General features: G+C 39.0%; 1 protein-coding gene across 6 annotated transcripts in view; it reads right to left on the bottom strand.

Moving 5' to 3' along the window:
* Positions 1-24269, bottom strand: part of AMMECR1 (AMMECR nuclear protein 1) — a 90691-nt gene that overhangs the window by 37848 nt on the left and 28574 nt on the right. For 5 of the 6 annotated variants that reach the window (XM_040614469.1, XM_040614471.1, XM_040614470.1 and 2 more), the window contains exon 2: positions 16697-16807. In XM_040614469.1, coding sequence (XP_040470403.1) covers positions 16697-16807 — 111 coding nt within the window. Of the gene's footprint in view, positions 1-12691; positions 13095-13334; positions 13392-16188; positions 16293-16696; positions 16808-24269 lie in introns of all 6 variants that reach the window. The other variant, XM_040614472.1, reaches the window with a different exon arrangement.

The raw sequence follows: 24269 nt of genomic DNA, 5'->3' as shown, positions 1-24269 counted from the left end.
TCTGCTCCCACCAGAAAATATAGCGCAGTCAGAACTAAAAACATCCACACAGTAATACTGTAGGTTCCTGATTACATTAATAAGAGTCAAGTTTCTATGGCTTCAACTTCCTTACTGTTTCCTGAAGCCAGAAATCTCACACTATATTGCTTTTGTGGTTCTAAAGGGCTTGCTTTTCTCCTTGCATGTGAAGAAAGAGCAAACAAGTTAAAGACTGCATTTTTGTCATATGGTTTAATCCTGCAGGGTGGGGGGGGATCATTTTGCATTACTATCCAATATGCCCTATGGCACTGGGGGGTGGGGGGTGGGGGAAATAAATGTCAAATTAATCTAACTTTAAGATGTAGTAGAGCTTCAGTAACAGTTCAGAGGTATGCCTTCCCAAAGGTGTGCTGAATCCAAAGTGTTCACATCACGGGCCAGCGAGGGGTATGGCTTATAGCAAATCACAACACAAAGCGTGCAATCCCTGCGCATTTCCCAGGTGTAGCAGAAGAGCTATAACCACCACCTTCCATACACTTCGTACTTCCAGAACTGAACAAAGTCAGCCTGGAATACCCATGCACAACAGTTGCCTGCACCGTGCCTTGCTCAGCACAGACCTCCAACGGTATTTTCTGACTCCAGGGGAACATAAGGTAAAGCAGCTGCCTGCTGCATGCACTAGTTTCTTTGTAGGTGGCAACTTCTTTTCTGTCTTCTCCTGGTATTGTCCCTCACCCCTCCCCGCATCTATCATCATGCTGGGATAAATGAGGACAATGGAATTCAAAAAGGCGTGACAATTTTTGTGTCATACTCATGCAAACATTCAGGGAGCTGAAAGGTGTCAATTGCCATGGAAATATCCTGGTTTGATACATAAAAAGCAAACCCACTGAGCTTAAAACGATCTCCCAACATAACACAGTAAGTTTGTCACAGTCAAGTCATGCCAGATGCTTATTTAAAAACTGAATGACAAAACTGACCAGGGTTTGGTGTGTAGGTTTTTGTTTGGTGAACACATGATAACAGACTAGTCAGAAAACTCTAACTGAGCTCCAACTGGACTAAATTATAATGTCACTAAAAGGCTCTCCAGCAGATGGCAAAGTTTAGATAATTAACAAAAATGAACTGCTCAATTACATTTAGAACTGTACAGCTTGAGCAAGGCTAACCACTCAAATCCCTACGAGCATAAAAAGAAGTCTCTAGAATTCTTTAGATCTCCAGCAAGTTTCTCAATATTGACCCAAGATCACTGTTTTGCCCCAAAACAGATAGTGAAGTCGAGACAAAAATCTTAAAGGTAACTTCACTGCTGAATTCAACCCTCATTTAATCAATTCACAAAGTGTTACTCCCCTCTAAAGGTGCATTCAAGCCATAATTTTAAAATAAACAAGTTAACATGAAATATTTTTAATTCTTTACGAACTTTTAAAAGCCTCATTTTAAACACATATGGAAACATATGTGCCTAAACGTCTCAGCAATGCAGTAATATATAAATACATGAACAGAATTTGAACATTTATATGTTCGATTTCCTGCAGCTTGTAAAAAGGGTTTAGTTTTATTATACTGTTGGAAGTCTGGAGGGGAAAAAAAATATTAAAAAAAGTACTGCATTTTCTCAATACTTCTTTTGTCAGCAGAAATACTATAAACTGTATTTTTTGATAAAAATACAACTTCGTTGAATTTTTATTAGTTACCAATATGATTCACTTTAAAAACAACCAAGACAGTGAATACTGGGGATGGCATTTTACAATTAAGCTCAGTTTTGACATTGTTTGTCACAAATACAGAAGCTGTTTTATGATCGGCTTATGATCATTTGAAACCACAATAAGGAAAGCAAAAGGCATGGTAGAATATGCAATAACTGCATTGAGAAGGAAAAAGAACTTATTCACTTACTTGAGGCGTTACATTAAATGTTTCATAGAAAGAGATTAAGACAATAAAATATTCTGAAATATGAAGGTATTGATGAATGTAGCCTGATAAATGAAATGAAACGGGACGGAATGCAGTCTTAAAATTCTTGAGCAAGTGCCTAAGCTGAGAATAACCCAAGGTCCATGCTGCCTTACAGACTGGAATATGACCACTCATGATACAGGGCACTGAGTAACATCCTGGCTTGTTTCCCAAGATACGCGTTTCATCAATATTGCAACTCAACTTGGATTATGCTTAAACCAGCTGGTTTTTATCTAAGTGCAATCTCTTACACATACTGCGAGTATATCTGCAAAGAGATGCAAATCTGAGTGCTGAGTGTAAAGGCTGGTGTATGAGCTCATGGCATCTTACTAATTCTCCGTGTTTTTCTAAATATAGTAAAAAAGACAGGCACAAGATGAATGCCCTTGTGTGTAGATAACAAGACCTCAGGGAAAGAAATAGCCACTCCTTATTTCATGACAATTTCAGTTTCCAGACAATCCTGCTATCATGAAGCCATCCCAGCATGCAGACATGAGAATTGCTGCATCAGGACAAAACTTAATTCCTTACTTACAGCAACAAATAAGGCTTCTCAACATTTTTTTCCCATTAATTTTGTGCATGTGTAGGTTTTTATTTCATACATGAATCTCATTAACAGATTAAGCTGTGATTGTTCAATACCTCTACAAATCACTCATTAAAAAAAATGGAGTGTTTTAGATACATAAAAACATTCTATACCACCGGGAGCTTTGCTTCCTGCATTTCCTTCCCTTGATCTTCTTCCACACACAAAAAAGTTGCCTGTAAGCCACCTTCCTATTCTCCTTTTAGTAACACTGCTACTTTCTCTCATGAGAGCAGGTCACCATTTCAGCCCTTTATTCCTTCTAGTTTTCCATCACAATTCTGTCTACTTGAGGTGGCACATTCAGTGCCACCTGCAACTTCCTCAGCTTGCAGGAGTGACTGGATGCGGCACTCCCAAGTCACCATGCCCAAGGTCACCGTGCCCGAGCAGCAGAACCTTTGCAGGCTCAGCTAAACAGCACCCTCAGTTCCAAGTCTGCCAGCTGTCGTTCTGTACGTTTTCCACTCTAAACCAGGTTTTAAGTAGCAAATAAACCCAGCCGAAGTAGAATGAAAATGAAACTGTGAAATTAAGAAGAGGCAAAAGGTTCTGGTTAGGCTACATCTGTCTATAGCCTCAAAACCTACAGCTCAAGTATTCGTGGAACGCATTTACCTCAACAGTACTACATGTATTTGAAAATCCCGCTCAGCTACAGAACAACAATTATTACAAAACATGAAAGTATAAACATGAATGTTTGGCTAGGAGATGAACTGAAATGTGAAATTTGTGCTTACTAATTAGAGATTGTACATCACCTCCTCTTAGGGAAACTATAGCTCGACTGCTTCCCCCTCTGAAGGCGGCAGTTCTGCCATTCACCGCACTGCAGCCCAAACCAGCAACGACTGTTCCGTCCTTGCGTTAACTGTGCTTTTCACTGCCACCAGCATCTTGCACTGCTACGTATGCTTAACTGAGGAAAGGACACCAAGAGCAACCCAAGCCTGATTATTCAGTGTTAAATGAGGACATAACATGGACACACAAAAAATCGTAACTATAACCATTAGACCTACACTTCAATACACGTTTCTAAAGTGTTTAATATGTAAACAGAAATAGGTTTCATCCCTTTTCTAAAAAGCAACTCAGAAACGTCTCACCTCCTGAATGTCAGGAACGCTTTAGTCGAACAGTTTTACGAAATTGTACATATTCTTGGAAACCTACTCTCCCCCCTCCCTCCCCTTGCTGTTTTTTTTTTGTTTTTTTTTTTGAGAGGGGGAAGCAGGGAGTGGGGAGCAGAATTTCATGCGCTGTAGACTTCCACAAACCTGAAGAGGGCTGTCTGATCAAGAAAACAGAAAAGTCATCCTTTCAGTAATTGAAAAAGCAGAACACACAGAGCGGGGGTTGCTCTAACCAACAAGGCTGCATAGGGTGCAGAGACCTCCACAGACAAAGCACAGCTGCTGCTCTTTGCAATGAGGGATTAGCAGTCTAGGTCAAAGGAAAAAAAGCCTCTCTGTAGCTAAGTGAGCAAACTGCAGAATGCATCCTCAGCACAGATGAGAAAGGGCCATCTAACCAGCTTGCAAATTGTGTAGAAGCTTCTGGGAACAGAAACAAAACCAGCCTCAATTTCTTGACAGAACATGTAAAAATATTTCTGGTGAAAAGCAGCGATGCCCTGTTGGAGGACTGAGGTTGCAATGACCTTTCAGTTATTTTAAAATTACATTTCCCCTTTCCCTTCTTTATGTTTATATATATAACAAGCACTTTTTCTTCATGGCAAAACCAACAGGCTATCTGTGGAGCTTTAACAACAGCACCTGAAAGTAACTGGCCCAGAGTTATCTGAAGAAGCTCTTTTAAATGTCTTTCATAAGAACTGAAGCTGTTGAAAATGTACTTATGCACAGAACTATTTCTAACTGCAGGACATTCAAATCTCAGCTTTCCTACAGTTGAGTCAAATTATATTTTGGCTTTAAACATTTCTGGCTTTACGTTGACATGTCAGTTGAATGGGATATAAGCCAATGTTTGAAGAAAAATAATTACTTGCAACATTTTATTACATAATATATTTATATTCTACATCATTTGCTTTAGCAACTTTACTCATAGAGGAAAAATGAGTAGTCTTCTAAATTGAGAAATACTGTTTGAATGTACCAGTGTGAAATGTATTTCTAATCTGGCATTTGTTTATGAATAAAACACTGAAAACATTACTGGCAATTAGGCTGGTATCTAAAGTGCCAACTTAATTTTATGTTACAGGTAGCTTGGGACCTATTTCAGTTTGTGGTATTATAGAAGTATAAGTCATTAGAATTACTTGAACTGGAAGTATCAAAAAGTTGTACTGTTCAAATAACCACGAGCTTGTCTTTTCCCCTGTCAAATCAAACCAAATGAAAACAAAGTAAAATTTACTCAACTGAAAATTTCAGTAAAAAAAAATATAAAAAGGCGTAACATTATTCAATTAAAGTTACATTTCCTTGCTGGTAAAAGCCTGATATACCTGATTTCTTGTACTGCCTTACCCAACCATTAGCACTCGCCACTGTCACAAGGGCCCTTTTGAATGAAGCTGGGGGTTGCAGCTTCTGCCAGATGGGGAAGTTCCCAAGAGCTGTGCTCAGGCTGATCAGAGCGCTCCTTAACATCTGTACAAGTCCCCCAAGTTCTGGTGGGAGTTAGTTATATACTGGAGCTAGTTATATACTGGAGTTCTCCAGCCTGAGAGACTGCTTGCCTATTAACCCTTTATTAATCTGCACTAAAAAAAAAAAAACAACCAACCCCCAAAAATTCTACTATTGCATTGGAAAAGCAAACCTAAATGTAAGCATGTGTGCTAACCATGTTTAATATGTTTTAAACACAGGCACATGTCACCATTTCCCACCCCCACCACCCCAATATTCTTGCTTTAAGAATCAAGTGTTACCAGTCCTATTGAAATTGGTATTGATGGTCAAAAAAAGCTATTCTCCACCACGGTCAAAAAGCTATTCTCTGTGTGTTAATTACAACTATATTTAGAGAAGTTTTCATTAAAGTTCTGAAAATTCACATAAAGTAGAAATTTGTGAGGTTAGAAATTTTTTTTGGATCTACATCAAGTATTTCTAAGGCGCTGTTTATTTGCATACTTTCACAGCACTAGATGCTATGTAAACTATCACTGCATTGTCATTTGCAGAGCTAAGAAATCAAAGGATGTTCAACTTCTGTTTCAAAAATAAAGGCTATCACCAATATACACTTGTATGGAGTGTCTATATCATTTCCTACACTTTTACGGAGTACAGCTGAAAATGGTAGAATTTGCAAAATACATCAACAATTCAAAGGGAAGAAACAAATCTGGAGTGCTTTTGTCCCAAATACTAATTTTTAGATCATGTTAGAAAAAAAATATGGTTATTTTCAGGTAAGTATACATTCAATCCTACAATGCATCAAATGAACAGTAAAACTGGTTGTTTTTAAATGATGAAATGCAAAACAGGTCAACTTTCCCCTGTCTCCACATCCCCCCTGCAAGATCACATGCCCACAAATACATCTACGATGTGAGTTGAAACAGCACAGTGCTGGGGCTTGTAAGACTTTCAGGCTATCTCAGAAGCTGAAGTATGTTTAGGCTTAGATGTCTTCAGACATTCATCAGCACGTCAGATGGTTGCTTATGTCCCACCAGGGGTGACTACACTGCTTCTTCTTCCAAGAGCTTTTCTCGACTGTACAGCTCTGTAAAGGACGCAACTTCTCTCTTCCTGGTGTCAACAGGGATGATTTTTAGAACCAGGTATCTTTGGGTACTATTTAAAAATACCAGAAAATTCTGCTACAGTTTACAAAAGCATTTTAATTCTCATTACTCTGGTCTGTGGAAAATGGCACGTTTGATTTCAAAAGCTTCAACATCTTTGTGTTAAAGTGAACAGAGATAACGAGGGCTTTTGGAGCCTGGTCCCCCACACCCAGTTCGTGCTATTTCTTCTTTATACAGTCTTAAAAGGAAGCATCTGAAAACACCTAAATGGAGGAGGTGCTGACAGACTGAAAACTTTAATTGAGACTCCTTTCCCACAGTGCCTCCCACACAAAGCTGCAGAGTTTAAAGATTTTAACAGCTTATAAGCATAAGAGGCAATTCTTTTTCCTTTGACCTCGTTTAATCCCTGATAACTTGTATTAAAACAGTAGATCTCGCCAAAAATTAGCTCCTTGAGCCACCTAAAGCCTTTAAGTTTTAACTTCTACTGGGCAATGCATCTAGTATAATCCTGCTGCACCTCAATTTCCAGTGCCTTAGGAAGTGAGGGGCAAACAATGTTAACACCCTTCTCGCATTCAGCACATGTCAGCACTGGCCAGTATGTGCACTGGGAAGTTTTCTCCATCTGCCCCACCTCAGCAATAAAGTTGTGGGAAACTTCCCTTATTCCATATTAAAACCAAACATCTACTACTGCTACACTGGGAACAGCCAGAGAGAGAAACTTCCCCAGAAGCAGGTAACTTCTATGCCAACTTCTTCCATCCTGTACCTAGCTAAGAGTTTCCAAATAGGCAAACCTTCTTTAAAACACCAGTGCTCCAAGACACACGTCATCCACACCTCTCTGCTGTGCCACCACACAGTCCTGCCTGGGATTCTCCAGCATTGGCCCACAACCCCGTGTTATCTTTGTAGTGCTTCAGGTGCCAACAAGTCACCAAAAGTCTCAAATGAAAGCAGACTTCATTCTAAAAGAATTCTAGGAAATGTTTTGAAGACGTTCCCTTTAAGAGTATCACACCAAAAAACCGAAAAAGTTGACCACAAGTCATGGAGTATCAACAACTACCCCCACTTGTAACAGAAAAGTAAGAGTTAGGGCGACGTAGAGCTTTGCTCAGAAAACCAGGGCAGCCAGTTCCCTTGACTCCACTCTCCCTCCCAAATACTTATGCCAAGTAATATTCAAAGACAAATACAAATCTGACTTTCAACCAGACTAGTGTTTCAACTCTGCTACAACTCCGTCTTTGAACCTACAGGGTGTGCACCATTTTCTCAGCATAACAGAGGGAGACTGTGTGGGAAGAACATGAAATGCAAAAGCATCGTGGGAAAGACCAGAGTCACAAATGACATGGTTCCTCCCTGAAACGCATCTGGGAAGTCCAAGTAACTGCCGGATGTCCCCAGTTACTCATTCATATTCAAATTTCAAGAATATCTGATTTATTCAGGATACCACAAACTACATCAGCTAATGCAAGTTATTTTGCTTGATCATGGCTTTTTCAAAGCATGCATTTCATAGAGAAGGGTATTTTTGAAATTCCCAATTTTTAATGCATGTTTTTTAAAAATACGATGATGAAATAAGTATTTTAATTCTGGACAGTTTCCTCAGTTATACCAAATTCTACTGCTGAGACCTCAGACTTCCGACAATCCCAGCAAAACCCCCTCCAAATGTCACTGAGCCACTTTATACAGATCTATCAATTTTGTAATCATTTTCAATTCTAAGATCCTGTTTTTCCTAGATTTCCAGTTACCTTCCACAAAAAGTCAATTCACAGAGTAAGTTTATTATACCACACACAGTAACGCGTTCCCCTGCACCAAAGATTTCATATTCTCTAATGCAGTCTTCCCAGCAGTGAACATGTAAAATGGGTATCAATAAACAGTAAAACAGGTATCAATATTTGATAACCCCGGATCTATTTAAAAAGCTTTGGCAGCCATCGTTATGCGCTCCTCCTTTCATGAAGATGATAACTTGAGGACTGTCCTTCCATTTGTGGTGTCTTCCTTCGCTTTCTTTCAGGAAGTGTTGCTAAGGAAACAGACTATCACCTACCATTAGGTCCAAGGGTCTAGCAAGGTTTTTCTCAGGAAAAAATAGACCAACAATTACAAAACCAGCTTGTTGGTTGTTTGTCTGTTTGTTTTGGTTTTTTTTTAATAAAGAAAAAAACCAACTTTAAGACAGAATTACTACATCCCCAACACACATAACATGCAAGAAACATACATTCACTGGTGCATGCTCCTTCTCCCTCCTAAACAACATTAATTTCATAATGAATTAAGGAGAAGCTTTTAACCCATCATTAAAGCAAAAGTTTGGCTTTTTTCCACTTCTAGAGCCAGTGTGGTATTTAGCTTTGCTCTTTGAGAAAAGGCAGGAGACAACTCTGTTAAGCAACAGTTCCCTGGAATAACAACCTGCCACTGTGTGCACAAAATCATTACAGACCTACTTACTGAATTGACTCACACTGGGTAACTAAGCCTGGCTCAATAAATCCAAATTTGTATACTTCATTTAGAGTTCCTGGTATTGCGAGTTTACATCACAATCCATTTTACCACTGAACAACCATATTCCACTATAACAGATTTGAGGCTCAATCCAAATTAAAGTGGTGTTATTTCTAAAATTAATGTCTACAATAGTTCAGCAACAAGCTTCTTTTTGGCTTGGATGAAATTTAGAAATATGAACTGCTCCAAGTTTCAGTTAAGTTTCATCTCTATACAGATAACACAGCAGGCAAAACACATCAGCCTGTACAAAGTAACTATACATTAAAATAATACTGCCTCAGTTTCCTTCAAGGTAATCAGTCAACATTTAAAAATTAAGGTGCTAGTACCTTAATTTTATATTTTACCAGAAGCGTTTTGGAAAACAAAAAGGGGGTTCTAAGATTATTAATAAATACCTCTGAAGATCAAACACAACCATAAAAATATACGTATCTATAGATCTATATATATCTTCTAAATTGTAAAGCAAAGTTTCCTGCTGAACTGTCTTAATATACTTTGGCACAGTCAGAAATCTTAAGAGTTTGAGACAATTCTATCAAGTCTGCTGCAATCCCTATAAAGATTATAGTAAAACATTAACACAGTGTACCTTTACTAAATTAAATGTCCAGAACATCAATGGAAACTCTGTACATCTCACATGCAAAGCTGTAACTTCAAAAGACAATGAGGAGAAGGGATCAGAAATGTAAATTAAAGAACAAACCAAAATAAAAATAATTTGGAAAAAAATCAAAACTTAAACAAGTTTCTATTGCACTTAAGATTAACTTGCCTTCTTAAAACAGGTTTTCCTAACAACTTACAGAGAGGCTTGTACACTAAAAGCTTATCTCATTTTATGCAACTGCAGCAGCCCAACAAAAGAGATTACATCTCTCTACATATATCACCTCATTTATAAACTAGAACAACCTGATTAAATAGCTTTTATTCACCAACTGGAGAAACTTAAAGGATGCATTTTCTTACAGACGTCTAACTGTGCTTGCCAGAAATTGCTTTCAATACTACTGCCCCCATTACTGATTTTAATTGAAATGCACTCATTTGCAATAGAATTCACACACACACACCCCTTTCCTGCACAGCACTTTGTTCGGGGCAAGAGAAACAGCACATGGCACAGATATGACAACTGTTGAGGACTAAAAAACAGAACTCATTTAAGCCTATTAGCAGAAGCAAAACCCACAGCTACCTATGCAAATGATTTATACACAAAGGTAAATCAAGTGCAGCACAGGCTAGCAGACAGGGCGAGCAGATCTAGAATTTACAGAAGAGCAAAAATACTTAATGGAATAGGGGCATCTCGACTGTTCTGCATTTTGGTAGCTAAGGCAGCTTACAAATCCTGTGGCCACAAAACAAAACCCCTTAAAGACGTCATTAGTTTAGCTCTTGCACTTTAACTCCAAGTCATGACAGAATAAGTTTTAAAAATAAGTCTCATAAGAATTAGTTTAAATTCATCTATTGCCTGGATATGGCCTGTTGCTCCCTCGGGTCCATTCCCACCTCTGACACAGCTCTCCCACCTCCCTGCGGAGCAGTGACACCGCACGCTTACTACACTTATGTATTTCCAAATCTCTTTCAAACACAGCTTTGGCTCAGATGCCTCTTTCTTTTGCTAAGGGTTTTTAGCAACCGGAGATGGCTACAAAATGATGAGCATCACTTAAACCGTTCTCTCTGCTGCTGACTACATGACAGGCAGGATCTGCCTTTTACTGGTCGCTGGAAGATGTCTATGTCACAGCAACATTCTCAACTACCACCCTTTCAATGGGGCCCATGGTACAAGCGGCAGAGAAGCAGTCCTGCAGCTTTTTCAGCATCCTTGAACCTTCCTTAGGGCCAGAGAGATCTCACACTGGGCTGAGGGAAAAACACTCAGTACATCACTTTGTCTGTTTGGTACCCCACTACCTCCCTCCCTGGGAGCATAGGATGCTCTGAGATCGATCCTAACTGTAGACTCTCTAGGAGAACTTTGTCACTCCACAAAGGGATACAATGGTCTAAGTGGGGGTTGTTCAGTCTGGGGGTATTTAGCCTGGAGAAAAGGAGGCTCAGGGGAGACCTCCTCAGTCTTTACAACGACCTGAAAGGGGGGTGCAGCAAGGTGGAGGGTGATCTCTTCTCCCAAGGAACAAGCGACAGAACAAGAGGAAACAGCCTCAAATTGCACCAGGAGAGGTGTAGAATGGGTACTGGGAAAAAAATCTCTTCACTGAAAGGGTTGTCCAGCGCTGGAACAGGCTGCCCAGGGAAGTGGCGGAGTCATGTTCCCTGCAGGTTCTTAAAAGATGTGTGGATGTGGTGCTTAGAGACACGGTTTAGTGAAGGCCTTGGCAGTGCAGGGTTAATGGTCGGACTCGATGATCTTAAGGGTCCCTCCCAACCTAAATGATTTTATGATTGTAAGTGAAAGGCACATGCTGTGAGTGCCTGAGGAGTCCCAGCTGCCTGCTGTCTTACTGGCTCAAAAAGCTTTGACAGCATGTATGGCACTTTTGTTATTAAAGCTTAGTGGATTTTATAAGTTGAACCCCCACTAAAAACTTAACTAACCAGGGTCATTAAGGGGTAAGTGGGAGTTAGGAGTTACACATTCCAGATGGCTACTGCCACTGGCTTCTCACATGCTCAGTGGGACACGCTGCTGTCTGTCCACTCAACTAAACACAGAACCACGTTGCCACAGATCTCCCTAAGCACCTGTTCTTGCCCTTGAGATCCTCCCTCTGTCACTGGTCATCCTTTAGTAGGGGCAAAATCTGCCCTCGGCTTCCATAAGATGAAAGATTGAAAACTCAGAGGCAACCAGCAGACGCCTGCTTTTCACAGAAATGTACAAACGAAAAGGAAGTAACGTCGTACCTCCTGCCTTTATAGATATGCTAAACATACACGAATAGCTAACACTGGTGAGTTCAGGCTGTCAAGAGTCTACACTGCTCTCTGGAGTTTAATTTTGAAAGTGATAATGTAAGCTTCACCTCAAAGTTGTCAGGCATTTTTCATTGGTGGTCACCAGATGCAGAGCAGTAACAGAATAAAAAAAGCTGACTTTCAACAGTGGTCTACCATAAATCAAAGCCACAAAATAAGACAGTCTGCAAAGTATTATCAGTGGGCAACCCAGAAGCAACAATGTACTCTGAAGCATTACGTGAAATGCTATTTGCAGGAATTAATTCAGACTGACTTCTGCAAACAGTGAAGGTCAAGGTTACAATAAATGTCAAAACCATATACAATTCCCCCAACTCTGCAGTTCACAAATTGCAGTCAGGTACATGGGTATGCTTTGCCCTGGATCAATGGCAATGACTATCCACATCCATAGCAACACTGTCTGATGGTAACAGCTTTGGGAAGTCAGCACTGAGTTGTAGGGGCTGATTACAGAGAAGGTTGAACAAGTCTATCATTAGTAAAAAGAAACAGGAGTTCAGCAGAGTAGTAACCTCACCAAAATGCAAGAGGGAAGCTGCCCCATCTGCACAAACACTTGCCTCTAGTCTTTAGTAAACAAGGCCAACATCAATATCTATGTGATCAGTCATTCAATATTTTTTTCAGTTTTACCCCTTAAATAAGTAGTTAATACTGTAGTCTTGCAGTTGGACAGTTAACTTTACTGTGTGGAACAGGAGGAAAGGGCCGATGTATTTCTACAGAGGACAGGCAGGTGATATGGCAGCAACAGGGGCCAACTCTTGAAACAGCTGACAAATACAGAACAGTAGTTGATGCCACTGGTACCCAGATCCTCACGTGGAACTTACAGCCAAATTCAGTTACAAGAAAGTTGGGTTGCAGGTTTCATGTCCTTCAGCCTTTTGCATCTCATCCCAAGCTTCCCTCTGTTTTCTTTTCTTGATCAACCACATCTAGGCTGAATGTCACTGCAGTCATGTTTCTCTCAGGTGGAGCGGTGAGTAAAACACGCAACAAAGAAACCGAGGACATCATAAAGTCAGCAGAGACAGGCCTATGCTAGTTAAGAGGGTGGGTTACATATTATTTTAAAATTTAAATCCAGTTTTCAGCCATTATACTAACCCACTTAAGCCTTAAGAGTCCTCCAATTTTTCTTCACTGCTTTTTTCTATGACTGATGGCTCTGTCATACAATGCCTCCCTTTACCTGCCTCTTTACTGTTTCCTTCCCCAGGTACATATTCCAGCCTTTACAAGATAAACCAATGCAGAGTTAAAACTTTATTTATACATCTATACTTGTTACATCCACTAGGCGTAAGATATGACTTCAGATTATATGAAATGGGTAGAAAAACTAAACTAAAATGAGTAAATGAAACCATTTCATTCAGTATCTAAAGTGTAAGAGGGCAGGAGTTTAAAACTTCAATACCACAACCTAAGTCTTACTGCAGAACAGAATACATGAAAAAGTAATTTATCAACCTGTTATGAAATTCTGTGGTAACCTGCTTCCAAGTTCAGTGTATTTTCTTGAAGGAGCTGTAAAACACAAGGTATGTTTCATAATCTGGATGGGTTTATTTTTATACATTCAGGTGGGATATTCAGTTAATACATTCAGTCTAAAGGACTATTTTGCCGATGATAAACTTCTTACATCCTAATACACAATATCCAATACTGTAAAACATTTTGGACAAGGTTAGATTTTTTCCAACTAACCTTCTAGTAAAATTATATAAAAATCACTACATCTGAATCTACGTTTTCATAAAGTTCTGCAGAAGATCTCACTAACACACTTTCTTTCCCTGTGTTTCACTGATATAACTGCAGAGAAAACTGAATTCTAACATGGAGATTTTATTAGGAATACAGTACTAGCATTTTTAACTACGGGTATTCTCATCCCTCCTCGCAACTTAGGCAGATGCATCCAATTAATGATGAATCATTCTACATAAATTTCCTGTTTAGAACATACTGGCAATACCAGCATAGCAACCTACAGAGTTCAAAATCAGGAAGAGAAACTCACTTGGTCACACACCATCACAGTTGGTTTTTTTATAGATCAAAAAAAAGGTGTTTTTTAAGTGGGGGCATGTGAGTGTCCCAAGAAAGAAGGAATCTTCAGCTTCCTAGAGGAACGAGCATTATAAAGAAACTACACTACTGTATGCAGGTAGATATGTATATGCTACACATTGTATATAATATACAACTAGAGATATCACTACTAGAATTACGGAAGATTTCATTTATCATGATCCTAAGGACTACTCAGCATATTTGTAATAAAATCACGTGTGAAAGAAACCGAGGATATATTGATCACTAAGCACCAAGGGCATTTAGGAACAGCTGTTCTATACCACTTTACTCACTGAAAGTTGGGCTACAATTCCACAGAAGGTGCTGAAAAGGTAAGAATTAACTAAACAAACAACATAGTTCTGTTTACCCACACTGTATCTTCAGAATAACTGAAGAAAAGTGCCTCCCAGTGTCAAAATAAAATAAATCCAGAAGAATATCTGTCTGTATCCTCAACCGAAAATTTTGGTCAAGTTCCACTTTCTGAAGTGGAGAGTCCATTCACATTCCAGCTGCTCTGTTGATTAATTTTTGCCCTCCCTGAAGAAGTTGTTTTGGTTTGGTTGTTGGTTTTTTTTTTCCTCTTTCAGGAATCGTCATATCTTCTGGAGGAGCCTATTGCCCACATAGTGCTGGATCAAGCTATCATGTCCTTGTTTCTGATCCCTCTTAGGGAGGCCTGTGGACCTCCAAACTCTGAAAGTTCAGAGACATTTCAAAGGTGCTTCTGTTATTCTTCAAATGCCCTCCTCTGGAAGCTCTGGGGTTGAAAAGACTAACACCATGAAGGAAAATGATCACTGGTAACCGTCCCTTTCTTTTTTTAAATAATGATTGATAGAAGGGGACAACTTCTTCATACATTCAGATACGAACTTTACCTTTCAGTGGTCATTTCTGAAATTTGGGTTTGGGGTTTTTTTGGTTGTTTGGGTTTTTCTGTGGGTTTTTTGTTTGTTTTGGGGTTTGTTTTTTTTTTAAAAAAAAAACAGGAAACATTTTTGGTGCCATAGACATGAAAAGGGTTCCCCATAAAAGGTAACAAAATCCAATATGTCACCAGATATAATATTTTATTTTAAAACAATGGATGATCTCACAAAAATTTCTGAGAATTAGGTTGGCGTATAGTTTCATTTCTCTCATTTTGAAAATTACTGAATTATCTATCCTCCGAATAGCCTAGTATAAACTTCCACAGCATGTGGACATCGTTTAAATACTGCACTGAAAGTATTTCAGTTCCCTTTAATTTGTACCACTTTTCAAGTATTTTGGCTACAGCTTTCAGAGTTAGAACACAGTGACAGGAATCTTATAAGCATTTTTAAAGGTATCCAAGAGTACAGCCCTATTTGATTTGTGAGAATGGAAAATCCTGTGAGTAACAAAGACTATTTTTTGGATATCAACTTCTTCCTAGTCTTAAAGGGGTAATTTTCTGTACAAGCTCATTGTTCTCTATTGGACATTGTAAAGCATACACTTAAACGAAACGCTTTCGAGTGCAGGGGGCAAGTTGCTTTTCTTTTAGTCAGGATCACTAATGGTTAAGATTTTAAGGCTTTTAACCTTCAACAGAGAAATTTCTTTGAATTATTGTAAGCTTCTTCTCATTGACCATTTTCATTGCTGAGGTTTTAAAAAGGCCCATCCAGAAACATTCCAGACCATATAACAAATAAAACCAACATAACAAAGATAACTAGATCTTTCAGAAGTTTGTAAGTACTCCAGGAGATGAGCAGTTGATTTCTTCAAGCTGAGCAGAGAAGCATGAAATGAACTTCAGCTTGCAACAAACTAGGGAGATGTAAGAAAGATCACGTCCCATTTTAATATTACTTAATACTGGGATTGACGAGGCATTTTAACAGCAAAGAGGAAGATCCTGTAATGGAGGAAAGCCTCAAATCTAAAGTGATCTGAAGGCACCAATTATTTTAAGTGATGACAATTTTAGAGGTCTACACATGCCAGAATGTAGTTTCTATTTTAAAGCACTATAAACAGTCTATTGTAACTGAGTGTAACAAAATTCCATTGATTCTTTAGAAAATAAACTTAGGGAAACTCTTAGAAAAAACAAGTAGAAAGCTTGCTACTAGCTCTAGTGATAAACTTATTAGTTTTCACTCTATGCAAAGGAAATGGAACAATATTAAGGTGAATGAATTTAGGTGTAGATCAAAAAATGAAGGATTATGCTGCCAGGGAGTGAAGGATTATCATCACTTACCTCCCTCATCCAGAAGCTTCCCACTCAGGGGCTGGGATGTATCTGAAGAGTAACATGTAATGGAAATTTGTAGCATTAAATTAACTGCAGCTGATTGGAAGCACCTGATGGAGAAGAGGTGAGAATACCTGCTGTTTTAGAAGCGTGAATAGGATAATCCCCAAATCTGACTTTCTGGTCTTCTGCCCTGACATTAACTATTAAGATTAAAACTTGTCTGAACACTGGAAAAAATACTACAATAGTCAGTTACAATAAGCTATTGGAGAATAGTTTTCCAGACCAATAAAAAGAAAAAAGGCTCAAGTTATGGTTTTTAACTGAAACCATTGCCTCATGACACCAGTAATCAAATAACCAGGCAATACACTTAGCATCAAAAGGAGATACAAGTTTTCTTTGATCAGTACAGTGACACAGCCAAAAAACCCAAAACAAACCAAAGCAGACCTATCATCTCCTCAGTAGACTACTTAAAAACATAAGGCTAGAGAAAACAAAATCTTACCTAGTAAGTGTGTACTCCCTGAGTCCTGAATGCAGGTTCATGGCGGAAAAAGTACCTATGCATCCACGCAATCGTTTATCTCGACCGATCTTCCACGTTACAAACAGTGGGCTGTTTTAGGGAAGAAAAAAAGACATGATCACAGAAGCAATATTGACAGTCGGTGTGAAATTTCAGCAAGTGCCCTTCCATTTCGGGCAATGGGGGGGCAGATCTCTTAAAACAAGCGTATCTGAGTAGGTGCTAGTATTTAAAATGTCCTTTGCAATTCTTTTGCTTGTTCTAGAAACATTGCTCATGTGATAGAATAGAAAATAAGATTACTGGAATGGTTAATGGACAGAATGATACTGCTTGGTAACAGAACTGATACGCTCAGCATCCCTCACGGTTACCCATTAGCCTTCTCCTGTGAATGCAGAAAGCCTTGCCTTAGACATCTCTACATAAGAAACCCTTCATAGAAGGGAAAAACACCCCTGTCACGGTAACCAGCCCTTCACCTGAACACAAATAGTTTGGTCCTTAACACTGGTGGCAAGAAACCACCAGAAATCCTTGGAACACGAAAAAATTTAGGAACACTCTGAAACTTAAACTGCCTGAGGCAAGGATACTTTCTCCATAAATCCCAAGTTAGTATTTAAGAATCTCAAAAATTACCAGGAGTTGAGCAAAATCTCTAGTAAGTTGAACATATCTCAATTACACTAGTGTGACGGTTACAAAGAAATACTACTATCAAACAGCTCTGTACCAATCTATACACTAAGTTGACAAGAAACAGACAAACCACACGTTTTGCGACCAAAGCCTTCCTTGCAGCTCTAGAGCATCGCATCAATATGCAAGCAACAGAAGACTACCCAAACTTGAATTTCTCAATCCAGTGCACATGGTTCCTGGATACCCAGTCCTCTCAGCTGTAACAAAGTTGTCTACACCTGTGATGAACAGGCACATACAGAGAAAAAAAGCATATAAAATTTACTTTTCTTCCAAAAAGGAGATAAATCAAAGTGGATTACACAAACAAGAATGAACTCTCCCTTACTGCTAGGCTTAACAAATAACCTTTTTTTTTTTTTTTTTAAATCATTATTTCAGTTAACTTGACACAGACTATTCTTGAACGCAAACAGGTTCACATTTCTGCAGAACAAGCAATCCCAGCCCCCCAGCTGCGGAGCACCTCCCAGTTAAATCATAAATCTGGGGATAATTTTTGTGTGAAGTCATAGGACATTCAGGCATAAGTTTATATCATTCTCGATACAATGACTGCAGCCACACTGCACTAAAGCTGACAAAGCAAGGCGCGCCTCTGACATTGAGAGCACCTGTGGCCACCACATACACGCTTAAGGATGAGCAACTCTTTTCTCTCCAAAGCTATTTGATCAGGCACTGCTCTTCAGCATGATACACATGTACAAGCCATCATGCTGAATTCATTTGGTTTTTCTTTATAGCTGTTTCCTACGCAGTGTCCTTACTATATAGTCCATAGACTTCTTGATCTTCACAGCAGTGCCTAACATGAGGTAACCTACCCCAGGCTAGCATCTGAGAAGGAGATCACAAAGCAACATAATTACCAATAGGGCCTTTAAGGAGGGGAGCAGATCCAGCAGCACAGATACAGTAAAAAATTCACAAAAAGTCAAATCGCCTGCGCCAAAAAATAAGATTATTCTTGTGTACTACTATTAGCTGCAAATAACGAGCAGATTTACAACAATGCGCTGCAAGATTAACAACGCTGTGCTGCAAGACAACCTTTGATAACTGTGTCTTGTCTGTTTCCTCATCTGAAGGATCAGTAAAAATATAATCTGCAAGTTTCTCTGTATTTGGTGAAACAGAACCTCCCCTTCCATCTATGCTGAGATCTTAGAATATACAAAGGCTAAGAGCTTTATTGTATGAGCAGATCAGTCACCGCACAACCACATCAATCACCACCGCACAGAGGTGGACGTAACTGTATGTACATACATAGGTAGGTGTGCGGTTTTGGACTGGGAATAGCCCATATTCCCTTTCTCCTTCCATCCCATTCGCTCTGTCTGTGTGGCACAAGACACTCTTCATGTGATGGCGGAAAAGGATAACGCCTTTCCGTCTCCACAGCACCAACGCAGCAGCATCCAGCCCTCTCATAACTTCCCAAAGCCTGTTGTTACCACCCGCTGGTAGCACAACTTCCTCCTTATTTGATTAAACTGGACAAGTTCCCTTCTTTCAGTGATGGTGAATAAAAGAGGAAGCTGAAGTCATATCTTTCTTTTGGATTTCCTTTTATTCCACCCCACCCCACCCCCTTTCATTTTTGTTGTTTGATAAAAACTGAAGAGCATACAGCCAGAGGGGACTATTACCTAACGCTTAGCAGAACGGAGGTTATTACACAATGTCTATTCACATCCACAACTGGCATTTTACTAGCATTTTCAAGAAGGGTATCCCAGTTCCCCTAAATACTATCAACACGATTATTAGATCACAATGGCACTGAAGACACTCTCGCCCCTTGCACAGAAACAAGCCTCAATAAGAGTCAAATTGGACTTTAGGATTATTCTCTTGACCTTTATCTTTGGATTACGAGATTTATTAGCTGTAATACACTTAGTGGAGGGCTGTAATTCAGGGAAACATACACGCAATTACTTTCTTTTCAAAATGGAATTCCTTCCAGGAGGCATTGTTACTGCTGATTTAAAAGGACAATAGAAGAAAGCATCCAGGGACCATCTCTGAAGGTCAAACATTACTGAAACATTTGCATATGCTTTGAAGGTACTTTACTATACATATATATATATGTATATAACCTTTACTTTTTCTGTTGAGCACCAACAGAAAAAGTAAAGGTTATACACATAGTGGTAGTAATAGCATAAACATACCATTTGACTAAATTTAAACCTCCGTCGATTGGATAAATTAAACACCACTGGTAGCCATACATGCTATACATCACAAAATCTGACTAAAGATGTGTTTCCAACCTTTCAACTTCTTTATTCCCCTACACCTGCCTCCTTGTTCCCCAAGAGCCACTAAAGGTATGAGCATGTCTACACAGAAGATATGTCTACTGAACAGAATTACTTTTCTTAATTACCATCGCAGATGTCTTCAAAGTGTAATATAGACCAAAGGTTCAGAGCAGTCAGTGACCCAAGAGGATTCTAATTCTTAGGATTCAAGAAGTAAGATTGAAAGGGACCTTCAGGGCTCCTGCTACTATAAGGGTTATTACATAATTCTGTTCATAAATGATACACATTCTCCATCTTAAAAATTACTAAAATTAATGGATAAAACCCCCCAAATGAAAAATTAGAAGGTTGCCTCAAAACCTCACTGAAGTTCAGAACCTCTGGAAACATTCTGATTTCCTGCCAAAATGTTTTCCCAGTCAGCTCGTACCTAGCTATTCTTGTGCCAACATTGTCCTTCAGTTTAAATAGTTCTTTTCCCTTCCCGGTTATTATTCCCCAAAGTATTTATAGAAAGAATTCACATGCCTCTTCAGACTTCACTTTGCTAAGCTAAATGGGTTGTGTTCATTCAGTTTCCTCTTAAAGGGGATCTTTCCATTCTGACGATCACAGCTCTCCTCTACACCTTTCTCCAGTTTAAATTTGCCTTCTTGAGTATCAGTGTCCAGAACTGAAGGCAAAATTACAGAGGAGGGTCTTGGCACCTGCATTAATGCTTCCATCTGTGAACTGCTATGTTTTTTTTTTTATTAATTCTTACAGCCTAATATAAAGTCCAGGTCTACCATTCAAAACTTTGTAGAGTATTTCTAGTCTTACACTAAACAAAGACAATAAAAAACCTGTTTGTAGAACCTAGACAAGCTATACAGATAAAAGATTTTGTTTCTTTCTAGTTAGTGCTGTTCTTTTGCGTTTTATTGGCATCCTTGGTTTCAGCTGCTTGACTATTCTCTACAAGCCTACAATGCTTTTCTTGTGTTTTAAAGCCAATAACCCACAAATAAACTGGTCATCTAACACAGCCTCAGATCTCAGGTTTGCAGTTAAGTGCTGAACTCCATATGTATCTATGTCAAGAACAGCCAAGTAAGTACATGCATTTTCAACTTGAAAAGAATTCCTTATTTTCATCTATTATTTGTTTTTTAGATTAAAATGGAAGCATTTTTTTGACCAACATATCGCTGGATCTAAAATGAGAACTTGCACCTCCAGGCACTTGAAAGAAAACAGGAGAACAACAGAAGACAACAATCTTCAGCAAAAAGCAGAAGGATTGGCAGATGTGATGCTGGGATTCCCTTTTATCCAATGACATACACCAAGGGTATGCATTGCATGCTAGAGATCCAAGTCCTCTTTCTGGCTGAAGAAGTTTGAACCCACAAGAGTGGGAGAGCATATTGGGGTGGGCTGCACACACCTTTCTGACTGTGGCTCCCTCTTGATCTAGTATGAGAGGTGGGGGTTGGTTTGTGGTTGGTTGGTTGTTTTTCAAAAAAACAAAACCAAAACCAAACACATTCACCAAAACAGATGTGGTGCATCCCTGGGAGGGCTCTAACAATCAGCTTCAAGTAGTCCTCTTACTTAATTCATGGTGATGCATCTTATTAAAAAGCAAAACAGCTCCAAGCTTGGGAGTGAGTCCTCTGGAACCAAGGGACTCAGAAATTTACTTGTCTGATGGGTTATCCAGCTTCTCACTGTGATGCCAGGAACTTCTGCCAAACCCTGCTGACAGTGTTAACAGCAGTGTTAACAGGTGCAGAGCACCCCAAATATTCAGTAGCTGAAACTTGGTGTACGATGTTTCAAACTGTACAGAAGCAGAAGGGACCAAGTCCAGACCCTTAGAAGCATCTGTAAATATCTTACCCATTTTTCTTTCATAAGGGTTGGTAGTTTGTGAGCCAGACAATGAAGAAATATTTCCATTTAAAACTATTTACAAGTGACACAGCAAATTCACAAGCAACCTAAAGACTATAAACCTTCCATCCACCTGTTGCCTAATTTACCATTTATTAAAAAGTCTTGCCAAGCCCTAATCTAAATAGCAGGCAACTCTTTTAGTTATTTGTTACGGAGGTTGTCAGGCACTACTCCATGAAAACCAGCTGATCATATATATCGTTTTTTCCCTACCTTTCAGTTGCAAAACTGAATTAAAGAGACAGTTGCAACACAGTAAGAAATTTAATATTGCTTCTTTACATATGAGTGCTGTCATCAAAAGGGGCACACATACATAGTCTGTCTCCTTGACAGACTACAAAATATATGCATGTACCTGACATCCTAAACACTGACCTTAAAGGCTAGCCAGAAAACGTGTGGCTGAAGCACAGGAGCATGGGTCACCCGATCAGAGCGCTGCCCCATGTGTCACTTCAGCTACTATTACACTATTTTCATTAATGGAGAAACTAGGACAGCCCTGTACTTTACTTCAGCATTAATCTCTTACACCTTCTGGAGAATTGGAACACTTCAAATGAAGGTCACAAGGTATAAACCTATATAAATACCAAAGTAAAGTATCAAAATAGCCTCTTCTACAACATGCTCACCAGTGCCCTCAGCAGATTTTTTTATTAATGTTTTTTTCAATCAAAATCACCTAAACTAATTATTGACCTGCTTGCTATATGTTACTGAAAATAGTTAGACTAAAAGCAAAAGTGTGCAAGCTATTTTAGTGATCGGTTAGCTATCACAGTAAGAATCAGCGTGCCAGTAACTTACACTGACATCACGCAGAAAGTACTGTTAAAAATATCCTCTTTTAATATAAAGCAGCACTGGATACAAGATGTCTTTTATTTACCAATACATATAATAAAAAAGGGAAGGGATCCTTTAAGTTGTGGGGTGGCGGAAAAGGCAAGAAGCGTAAATACATTGGTCTTTCCCTGGCACCATCAGAAGCAGCGTGGAAAGTTTCTCTTCCTTGTTACCGACAGGGAAGAAAAGAAAGGGAAGGAAGGTGGGAAGAACAGGGGAATGGAAGGGTAACAGATCAAGAATATTTCTCTACTTTTTATAAGACATGAATGAGAACTCTTTATTTTACTTGAAGACTTCCAAGTAATAATAAAAACCTGTAGGACTTTGAAGTGAAAAGGATTAAACTTGACGAACTGAGAGGTAAAATGATATTTAGACAGACATTGTAATTATAGTTATTTAACCTACCATCTTTTATAACTAGAGAAGGGAAGAAAGTCTCTACAGCCCTCATGTTACTTGACACCCAGGGCAGCAGGATCACACACTGAAAAATCAGCACACTCATCCCTTCGCAAGACCAGAGTGCTTCCACTTCAGCTCTGAGGATTTCCAAGCAATGACACACCCAGAAAGTACTCTAAACTGGCAAAAGTTGCAATGGCAGTGTTTTCCTTTTTGTTTTACACAAGTGAACAAGCTATTGTTCCTAAATTCTAGAAATTTTAACATTTATATTTTTTTAACATAAAGCTTACTCTACCTTATTTGGGATCATGCTACTACACCTTCAAATAACGTTAAGCCCTCACATAATACTGTTTCAAACCAGAAGCATTTGGAGAAAGAGAAATGAAGGTTTGTCATTAAAACAGTCCCCTGCGATCCCTTGCAGAAGCAATGCCAGCCTTATTCAGAATCACAGAGAGCAGCCTCTCTGCTAACTGATGCACTCTACACTTTGTTATACTCCAGGCTGTGGCATTTCCAGATGTCACAATTCAGTGAGCTAATTCACATTACTCAATATAAGAGAATACAGCTTAGTAATGCAGGAGGCGGGACCCTGTGCTGATAGCTTTAGCCAGAGCATCTTTACAAACGCTCCAAGGCACAAAAGGGGGGCACATATGTTGAACGTATCTAGTCTGTAATGAAAGGGGAAAACTTGATGGATGATAATTACGGAGCTGGTCAACGACAATAAAAATCTGCCGAGTGCCTTTCTGCCACAGTCATACAAGCACACAACACGGTGTGAGGTCATTTTAGCTTACCAGATATATTCTGGGAAAAATCTGATAAACCACAAGAAAGTCAAGACAAGGGTTCACAAACCTCCAAAGGTGAGTAAGGAAGAATGGCACCCCCTCAACCCCAAATTTGTAAAGACAGAATTTGATAAATGTAAACAATTAATACATAAGATTTTCTGGAAGACAAGACAAGCAAGAAAATGAAGAAAAAGTTTCTAGTTCTTCACAGGAAAGGAAATGGGCACAAGTGCAAAAACGCCCAACAATTACAGTCCATTTGGAGAAACTGGAGATAAATCAGATTATTAAAGACTGACAGAAAAACAGCAAAGCACACAAAAAAGAGGCACAATGAAGACACTCAATTTACAACATAACATATGAATATTAATGAGTATTAAGGAAAAACAACTATCATTTATAAAGAGAAAGAAATTGTTGGCCAGCTACTTAACTCAAAGACTTAGGGGAATACCTGGTAACACAAGATGTTAAGAAACTCAAACTGTAAAATGATCAGATTAAAAAATCCTAATGGTAAGAAACATGAATGCTACGACTGACTGCCTGGGA

This window comes from Falco naumanni, chromosome 14 (assembly GCF_017639655.2).
Source record: "Falco naumanni isolate bFalNau1 chromosome 14, bFalNau1.pat, whole genome shotgun sequence".
Lineage (NCBI taxonomy): Eukaryota > Metazoa > Chordata > Aves > Falconiformes > Falconidae > Falco > Falco naumanni.
Note: the sequence above shows the minus strand (reverse complement) of the source record. Positions and strands in the feature narration are given on the sequence as shown.